This window comes from Astatotilapia calliptera, chromosome 14, assembly GCF_964374335.1.
Source record: "Astatotilapia calliptera chromosome 14, fAstCal68.1, whole genome shotgun sequence".
Taxonomy (NCBI): domain Eukaryota; kingdom Metazoa; phylum Chordata; class Actinopteri; order Cichliformes; family Cichlidae; genus Astatotilapia; species Astatotilapia calliptera.
The window spans coordinates 36,985,395-36,995,049 of NC_137435.1; the positions used below are offsets into that span (position 1 = coordinate 36,985,395).

The 9,655-nt window shown below is 38.7% G+C and overlaps 1 protein-coding gene across 9 annotated transcripts in view; it reads left to right on the top strand.

The window, feature by feature from the left end:
* cuedc1b (CUE domain containing 1b) overlaps positions 1–6,675 on the top strand; it is a 28,074-nt gene extending 21,399 nt beyond the window's left edge. For 7 of the 9 annotated variants that reach the window (XM_026193181.2, XM_026193184.2, XM_026193183.2 and 4 more), the window contains 3 exons: positions 1,395–1,453; positions 2,468–2,537; positions 5,734–6,675. In XM_026193181.2, the coding sequence (XP_026048966.1) occupies positions 1,395–1,453; positions 2,468–2,537; position 5,734 (130 nt within the window). In that variant the 3' untranslated portion in view covers positions 5,735–6,675. The remainder of the gene's footprint in view (positions 1–1,394; positions 1,454–2,467; positions 2,538–5,733) is intronic. The other 2 variants (XR_013901274.1, XR_013901275.1) reach the window with 1 other exon arrangement.
* The last annotated feature ends 2,980 nt before the right edge of the window (positions 6,676–9,655 follow it).

The following is a 9,655-nucleotide window of genomic DNA, read 5'->3' on the forward strand; positions in this document are numbered from 1 at the left end:
TTTGCTGTGAAGTACAGCCAGACTTTTGACCGCTTCGCCTTGGACATTTTTAATCTGTAGCTCTGCTCTAACTGAACGTACGTACCTGGCCCCGCCTACTATCCTGGGAAACGTAAAATGATTGGCTAGAAGTGTATCACAGCTCAGGAAAAAAAAGCACCGAAATAAAGCACCGAAATGTGCGCTGCTTTTCGGTCTGGTTACTACCGTTTATGTCAGAACCGGTGCCATCATGGCACCGGACACCGGTACCCATCCCTACTGGTGACCTTCACTTAGTCTGTCCTTTTCTACATTAAAGAAAGTGTAGAGAATGTGACAGTGACCTAAACTGTTTGCATTTTCCCTAATCGAAAATCTTGGATGACAAATGAAGTACAGGCTCTGGTCAGAATTCGTAACTCAGGCTGAGGGACAGCACTACCAGAGCCAACCTGAGGAGGGGCATCGAACTGGCCAAGGAGGGCCTATAGGAGAGTGTGGAGGCCGTCTTACTGATAACATCTCCTACCAGGTGTGGAGAGGAATCCAAGCCCTCACCAAATACAAAGGCCAGAGCCCCCCAACAGGAGCCTCAAAATTGCAGAGGAGCTCAGGCAGGCATCCTCACCAGATTGTTCAACCTTTCCCTGATTCATGCCACTGTTCCCACCTGTCTGAAGGCCTCCACCATCATTTCCATCCACAAAAAGCCTGGTATAGACAATCTCAACAATAAAACTTAGAGCAGCACAGGTTAGATGACCACAGGCTGTATACAAAATAATCTGCTGGAGCACACAACAGAAATCACTGTGAATGATTTCTAAGTTACTCCTTGCTGCACCACAACAATCGATCTTAGGTTCCTCACACCTGCTGAATCCCACTTTAACCCATGAGTATACTCACTTAATAGGACAGGCATTTGTTAAATTTTGTTTGTTTTTTCTAAGCTTTTTTTCCCATAATGTTTGTATTCCAGTAAGATCATTTTATTGGTATATTAACATGACATAAGGTTCTGTTAGCTGTCCTCAGTAATAGCTGGTAGATATGTCCTTCAATAAGCTACTTTTTAAATTGCATTTTTACTGTATTTTGGATATTTCAGAGGCTGTACTTTTTATCAGTACTTTTACAAAACCATCTACTGAAGTGACAGATGTGCAGTTTTGCCACCTCTGGTGGACCAGTGTTATTCATAAGGAGCTAAGCACCATCATTGTTGTCATATTCTGAGAAAAGCAGTTCCATAGTCTGTGCCATTGTTACCGAGGTTTTTGGTTCTCATATTATTGCTAGCCATGCACAAGCTTCCATAATTGCATTTATTTCTCCATGTTTGTGAGTCCATGAACTCTGAGAGATTGATCTGGCTGAGTTTTGTGGCTCTTAACTAAACTCCTTTCCAGATTGGGCACAGCCAACTCTACAGCCAATCTTCTTGATGATGTAGAAGGACACCACTGTGGTAAGAAATCATGTGAACCATACAATGCTAATGGGTTTCATGCTATAATGTAGAGGAGTGTTTCCTGACTGATCTAGCTTAAAGGTCAGACCTCAGAGAGAGAGTAATGGTTAAAGCATAAAGCACCCTAACAGTGATTCTGTGTTTTCAATCCTTGCATTAAAACACAAAGATAAGTAACTGAGCCACATTTTAGTTTTAAAGAATTAGTCCTAACCAACTTTGTGGTGGGCATAGTTCCAGTTCGGAAATTCAGAAGAGGACTGGTACACAACTTAAGCAATGTAATATTTTGGCATATTTGGGTTTGGCGGCAAAATGTGTCTTAGCCAGTTTAAAAAAAGGTTTTAAAAACCTAAATAACTTTCTGACAGGAAACTGAACTTCTGACCACATTAGACATAATTTGTCTTCTTTTCCAAACCCAGCTGTGGGTGGATACTTGCATAAAGGTCACAAAGGAACCAAACTACTCCTTTAATGTGAAAAAGCAAATCTGACACAGGACCTGATGCAACATGTCCTTCGGTACGACCATAATGTGTGGTTCAAATGAAAAACATGTACAGGAGGTAGTCAAGAGAAGGACACAGGAGTATCTTCAGCTGTCTGTAAAACACAGTACAGGCTTTGTCATTGTATTGATTGATTGATTAATGCAGTAAAAGTACTGTCATATTTGGATCCACCATGAAATACCACCTGAAAAGGATAGGATTGGCAGCAGCTTGATTTTTCAGCATGAAATGAAAAATGAGTAGCCAATTTTGTTTTGCCTTTGTTTGGGAACACTGTTGTCCGTCTTACCCTAACCCTACCTAAAATTTGGACTGGTAACTCAGGAGGTAGAGCAGGTCTTCTACTAATCACAGGTTATATATCCTTGGGTAATATACTAGCCTTGAGTTGCTCTTCAGTGCATCCATCGAAGTATAAATGTGTGAGAATGTTAGAGCACTTTTTAAGTTTTTTAGGTGCACATGTAACTGTTCATTTACTTTTGTGTGTGTCCAGAGGAAGATGGCCAGCCTAGAAGAGCAAACACTCAGGAAGAAACTGAAAAACGCAGTGAGACAATATCATGGTAAGATAATCTTTTGTTATTTTTACAGTTCTTAAATGAGTCTATGTACAGTGACCACTTTATATATCCTGCATCATGATTAGGGCTGGGCATCGATTTCAATTTCTTTAACTGATTTGATCCAGATTTGATTCAATTTTGACTCCGACAGTCATAAATATTCTAAAAGAATATGGATATGTACAGATAAATGATCAGAATTATATCTATGTATAAAAAACCAAAGCTGATAATGTGAGACTGTAGTAACTGAGGATAAAACACAGAAAAATATAAAGGAGATTTTGCTGGCCTCGCTTATTATGGCAGATAAATATTCTGCAATAGATCAAAATCTGAAGAAAACCATGAATCAACATATGAACAGTAACTGCTGCTGCTGAAGTGCTGAAGTTTTATTGGAGACATAGCTAAGCATGTTGCAATTTGGCATAACTTGTAAAAGTTTACATGTCTTCGGTATTGAACAGCAGAAAAAAACAAACAAAAGCAAAACAGTGGCTGACGGCACTGAACACAACAGTAGACTGGTGCGTAATAAGCAAGCGAATAATACAGAAACAGAGAAATTTTTTTTTTTATAGCAAACTGTTCTTGAAACACACTGAGAGAGAGCTGTGCACAAAGCGCGATCTTATCATGATGGAAGCAGAGCAGCAAAAGTAAGAGGGAACTAATGACGATGTTTATCAAACATGACGCGTAGTTTTGATCTTCTTTTGCTGCTGGTTCAGTGAATTTTGGTTGGAGAGTGAGGAAACCTGCAGCTTCATGTGAGATGTCAGCTTTCAGCACCCGACGGCAATTCTGCATACATGGCGCCGAGTGTGTTTAGATCTTTGTGCCGAAACCTTTTACTTGCTTTCACGTGCTGTTTTAGCTCTTTGGTGGTTGTGCAAGTAGTTTTGTGAGCTTTAACTTGAGATTTCTAGCATTTCTGGCAAAATGCATTTATATTTAAAATTCGATTCAGGATTTAATGAATCGATATCGCATTATTCAAACTAAAAAAAAATTGAATCGGGTAAATCTTTTTTTTTTTGGTTTTGTTTTTTTTAACCCACACCTAATCATGATGGAGAAGATGTTCTGTGACCACATTTCCAGTTGCATGGGGACAAATAAGTGTCATCTGCAGTGGTATCTGCATGCAACTGTCCTGAAAGGTGGGACCTGTGTCCAAAATGACACATGCGCAACTGCGTCTTCTCATCCATAATGGGAAACACCAGCACCTCCACAGGAGCATTCAGTCTTTACAAGGACTGCCAAGAATAGAGGTGGATAAAAAAAGATGCTTCTTCGAGAGGAATACTGTTACGGACTCTCAAGATCAAGGGTGATGTAGAGGAGTGGGAGAGAACTGCGGGATGGTGGTGCAGGACATATGTGGGGAGGTGTGCAATAGGAGTGACATATGGGTTAAAGGTAGGGGTGGTATGTGATGATATTATGATCGGTAGTGGGAGTAAGAAGCAGATGGAAGAGTTCCTGGTAAAATGGAGGTATACACTGGAGAGACTGAATTAAATTAAATACTTCAGATCAACCATGTAAAGTGTCATATGATGGGCTCAAATTGTGGTCATAAATATTTTGTACTTGTAAATCAGGATTTGTATGTGTAAAAAGAATTTGTGTGTGCGTAAAAAAAGATTTGTGTGTGGACTTAGTCAAAAAAATACGTGTGAAACTCTGCAAGTTACAAGTACGAATTTTGACCCTACTTTTCTTCCTTTCATCTGATTGGCCAATTTTATGTCAATCACAAATTTAACTATCCAATCAGAGAACAGGTGGGTGCTTTATGGAGCTTCAGGTCCTTGAAGGGAATAAATGCCCTTTTACATGCCAGCCCAGCGTTTTCCTTCATCACCATGAAAAAAACCAATCTGTGGTGGTCTCAGTTTGGTGATTTGTGTGTCTCAGGTTTACATGCTTAATAAAGGGACCTCCAGAGCCTTTTCAACAGCGCTGTGGACTGCGGGGGTGGGGGGGCAGTGTTTTGGAAATGACAGTCTTCACTAGTGGGGATAGTTACAAAGCTTTCTTCGTGAGCATACATGTTTTTATTGAACATTTGAAGAACTAGCAAAAAAACCAGAAACTCTTGTAGAGGACAAAGTCTGAGATAGAAACGACAAGGAGCAGGTGCATCTAGTACAGGTAGAGCTGCTGCAAAAACCCACAGAGCTCAGCAGCCAGCACAACAAATTCTGGATCCTTGGCTTTTAGTTAGCAGTTAGCATTAGCAGCACATCCTGCGTCCGATGTGAAAGGACTTTTATGCTGCGCACTGTGACTCACAGCAATGGTCCCGGGTCAGCCCTGACTTTGTGTTAAACTAATCCTAAAGTAATAATGGTATTTCTAACCACTGATATACCACAACTTTTTCCTTTCAACAGCTACTGAAAGTTACAGGACCTAGCTTCTATCGGCTATTTATATAGAGAGCCTCCAGCTTCAAACTGTATTACCCTTCAAGGACCTGCGCCCCTCTGACAGACAAACCCATCTGTTCTCTGATTGGATAGTTAAATTTGTGATTGACATGACATTGACTAATCAGATGAAAGGAAGAAAAATAGGGTCAAAATTCGTACTTGTAACTTGAAACTTGAGTGCGAGAGTTTCACAGGCATTTTTTGGCCACACACAAATCTTTTTTACGCACACACAAATTCTTTTTACACATACAAATCCTGATTTACAAATACAAAACTGATTTACAAGTACAAAATATTTATGACCACAATTTGAGCCCATATTGGATATCATAGAGTCAAAAAGAGGGGTGAAGAGAAGAATGCAGGCAGTGTGGCGTGGGTAGGCATAAGCATCAGAGGTGACTTGTAACAAAAGGATAGCAGTGCAGAGATAGGGACCTGCTATGGTGTATGTTTCTGAAATGTTGACACGAACAAAAAGGAGGCTGGGCGGGAGGTGGCAGAGTTGAAAACATTTTAATATTTTCATTGGGAGTGATGAGAAATTAGAAAATGATTATATCAAAGAAACCACTCAGGTTTATTGGAGACAGAGCGATGATAGAAATATTGGATAAAAGATATTGAATGTGATCTTCTGTGATCACTTGGACTTTTCAAAAGCTTCTTTTAAAAAAAGAAGGAAAAAAAGGCACAGATTTTGTTTTGGTATAAAATCATAATCATCTAGACTCTTTGCTTTTCAGATCCTCCCGTGCTGCTCCATATCGGTTTCCAAGGTGACTACAGCATCACCCACGGGCAGTGGTTTTCTAGCTCGTGTTGTTCCTACTTGCTCCTGTCCAAATCATCTGAAGAGTTAAGACACCCCTGCCCACCCCTGAAAGAGGAATCAGACTGTTCCCAGCCACTGGGCAAAAACTTTGTAAATGCATAATCTCTGTGTTCTAACATTTTATTGATATATCATTTTGAACATAAAGGAACACACGTTATTCCTTACAGTATTTGTTGATGACTTCTTTTAATCCACTGTGGAGGAATACTAGCATAGTGAAGCTCTTTCCATACAAACCCTTCTCCAGTCCTGTACTACAGCATACTAGGCATTTCAAATCCAAAGTGTGAACATGCATCTTTATATACACTAAACCATGTAGGGCTTTTTTTTTTTTTTACCTCATTTTCTCAAGCATTGTAATATTTAGCTTTTTATGTAACTGAATTTTTTTGGTGTACAAATATTGTGGTTGTCTGTGGCTGCCTAAATGTCAAAATGTCACCATGGACAAAATAACCATTAGGCTGTGTTTTTAAAGAATGGTGTTCTGGGAAATAAGGGTGTTGCAGGGTATGGAGCAGTTTACTATTTTATTATTTTTTTGTTTGTTTGTTTGGCAAGGTGAAATTTTTCAGTTTGCGTTGTTGTCTATTTCAGTAGTACTGTAGGCACTGTGCTGTTCGAACATTAACCCAGGGTGACCAACTAGAAGCTGTCAAGCCAGGGAAAACATCAGCATCTTATTAGGCTTCATAAGGTTAACTGGTACACAAAGTCCTTCACATACATTATTGTCTAACCCAGTCTGAATGCAAATTTGGAGCTTTTAGGCTATGGCCATTTAAAGGTGAAATGACAGGAATGACTAAATTTGAATAAAATCTTCACAGTCACCCCTCCCCATTGAGTTTGGGCCTTGAGTTTGGCATTTGTCATTGTTGCCATCTTGTTTTATTTTATTTTTAATACATGATCGAAACCCAACAGTGGAGATGGGAAGTTATCAGCTAATACTACCTAGTTTAGTTGGCGAGGTACATCCATTATTCACTTCGATGTCAATTGGGATAGCAATTATTGCTAGTGAAAATAACAAGATGTACTCAAAGGAAAAACTGAACACTGAACAAGACATTTTTGTAAAACTTGTGTATAGCAGCAAATGACTGACTGCCTGGAAGGTAGGACCAACAACCAATATGTTGAAATGTTGTTAAGTTGATGAAGGTTCTCATCTTGTTCACGGCTTCACCTTGGTAGCTTGAACCCGACGCACATTCCACCCTTATCGTGTGAAGCCTGTTACTGGTAGGTGACAGAAGAGTCAGGTCCTAATTAGGTGCCAGGTTTCCAAAAATCTTCATGCAGATCATTTTTTGTCTTTATTTCCTGAAGGAAAGCATATTTACAAGTGATGGTTCTATAAACAATAAGATGGTTGTGGGTTTGTGAAATCTGGTGGCTGAACAAAATGACAACAGAAAAAAATGTTTGTGGGATTTTCATCTTCATCTTTCTACTGTTTTTATTTGCACGTGTAGCTGTGAACCTATTGTGGATTGTTAATTGTAATGTTGGGAAGAACAAAAGAAATCAAACAATATGTAACTGCTTTAATTTAACAAATGGGTTTAACAAAAGTATTGCAAAAAGTTTGATGACCAGGTGATGCCTGTTCTCATATCATTGCATGATAAAGTAATCTGATAAAAGATTCAGCTATGATTCCAAGGGTTGAACTTATATTTGGCATCTTTTCCCCTGAATTCTCAATATGAGGTCCATTGATCTTGATGCACAGGAAGCAGACCATAATTTGGCTTAAAAACCAACTTAAATCTATCAGAGCAAGCAAGAACTTTGGTAGCGACCATATCAGAGATGTGGTACATTCCTAAAAAGCAGGAATGCACTGGCCATGCTCACTGGCCACAGAAGACAACTAAAGTGGATGCTTGTTGTGTACTCTTTCCTTGATTTAGAAAAACACAACATCTAGCCATCTGCCTATGATTGTCATTCTCTGCAATCAAGAGATTACTTCACGATTGTGAATAGAGGTTTACAAGAAGGTCCAAATACTGGTTACACTCAAGAACAGGGAGTTCAAAATTGAAAAACCAGAAAACCTCTTGGGGAGCCCGATCAGTTCTGGGGGGGGAAAAAGAATCCTTTCCTTTGGAAGATGAAATCAAGATGAACTTGTACTAGAATGATGGGAAAAGGAAATTGAGAAGGTGACTGCAGTGAATGCTGATAAAAACAGTATAATGAATTCTGAAGTGTGTGGCTATGATGTCTTCTCAGATTCAAACAAATACTGCAAAATTGATTGAATAATACATTTAGCCAACTTGGTCACATATTCTCAACTTGACATAGCATGCTTTTTACCCCTAAACGGTAAAAGGTATTGTCATCACCCCGCCGGGCAGGAAGGTAGGTGGGCCTTGAAGTTTGTGAATTTAATATAGGTGCTTCAAGTTGATACCCTTGGTACATCTTCTAAAAATCTTGGACAAATTTTAATCTCAATGACGTCGACCTCAAGGTTAAAGGTCAAGATTTCTGACAGTATTGCAATGCAATAACGTGAGAAAGAAGTCACCTAGGGTTCTCAAATTGATGCCATAGATGCATCTAACAAAAATCTCAGCTGACTTTGAGAAACCATAAAACTTCCAAGGAAGTAATTGCAGCATTTAGTGATGTCTGTAGATTCTAGACTTGGGGTTGTCATGTGCTGCAAAGGTCATCTAATTTTTGAAAACACATTTAAAGTTATGTTAGCTTCTTTAATTATTTATGAGATTCTGTAAATTTGGGACTGTATATAAACTTTTCTGTGATAACTAGACAGTCAATGCGGTAATTCTCTTAATCCTTAAGTCCCATACCTATGGACCTACTTGTATGAGTGAACTAACAGTACAAAGCAAGTAAATTGCAGCTTGATAAATAAACCATTCTGGATTTGTCTGCTCTACTGGATTATTTGATGATGAGTAAACTTTACTTGTCAGTGATGTCAAATACGTAATTTCTCAAAGGACCATTGCAGTGTTAAATGCGTGTTCTGGCCAATTACTTTGCAAAGGTTAATTTTGAAGTTCGGTTTGTCAGTGTCTCATCAATATTGACCTCACTAGTTTTGTCTTTTTCAAGAAACTACCTGATGTGTCACAAGTAGCAGATAGATAAAGATTGGCTGGTAAACCTAGTGCAGCATTTGGCCTCTAAAATTGCAGATTTTGGTTTGTTTTGTTTGTTTTTTAAAAGAAATCAAAAACTCAAGAATTCATGGTGCCTTACAGGAAGTTTTCAGACCATATTGAACATAACTTAACATGGATGTAACAGAAGAATTTAAGTTATGGATGTCTGTCTACACATCACAGCATACAGAACCTGTGGTAATCCTTTCCATGGTCACTGATGTCAATGGGTCTATCTTTAGAACTGTGTTTGGACAAAATAATTTTGTGTTCCTGGTGAAAGAAATGCTAGAAAAAATGTTGATATTATGTCAGTGTTGATTTTAATGTTTGTTTGTTTTTTGCACCAGGGCAAAACACAAAAACAAAAACAGCTTTAACAGAAAGAAACATGCCAAACACTGTGCTGGTCCTTTAAGAGATGAGGCTATGTTGTTGTGTAGTAAAGTCAGCAATTTAAAGTATCGATGTTAGGACATATGGTGTATTTTCAAGGGACAAATTCCAGATGAGAATCAGGTGAAGTGTTAGATGAGGTTTTCTGTAGTCCTTGTTTTGTTTCTCATATAGATTATGTTACTGTAAAATGCAGGTCAAACTGTCAAATTTGAATATTTGACAGTTTGATTCTGAAACTTGGTTTCCATGTCGGACCTAGAAGAATAAACAAAA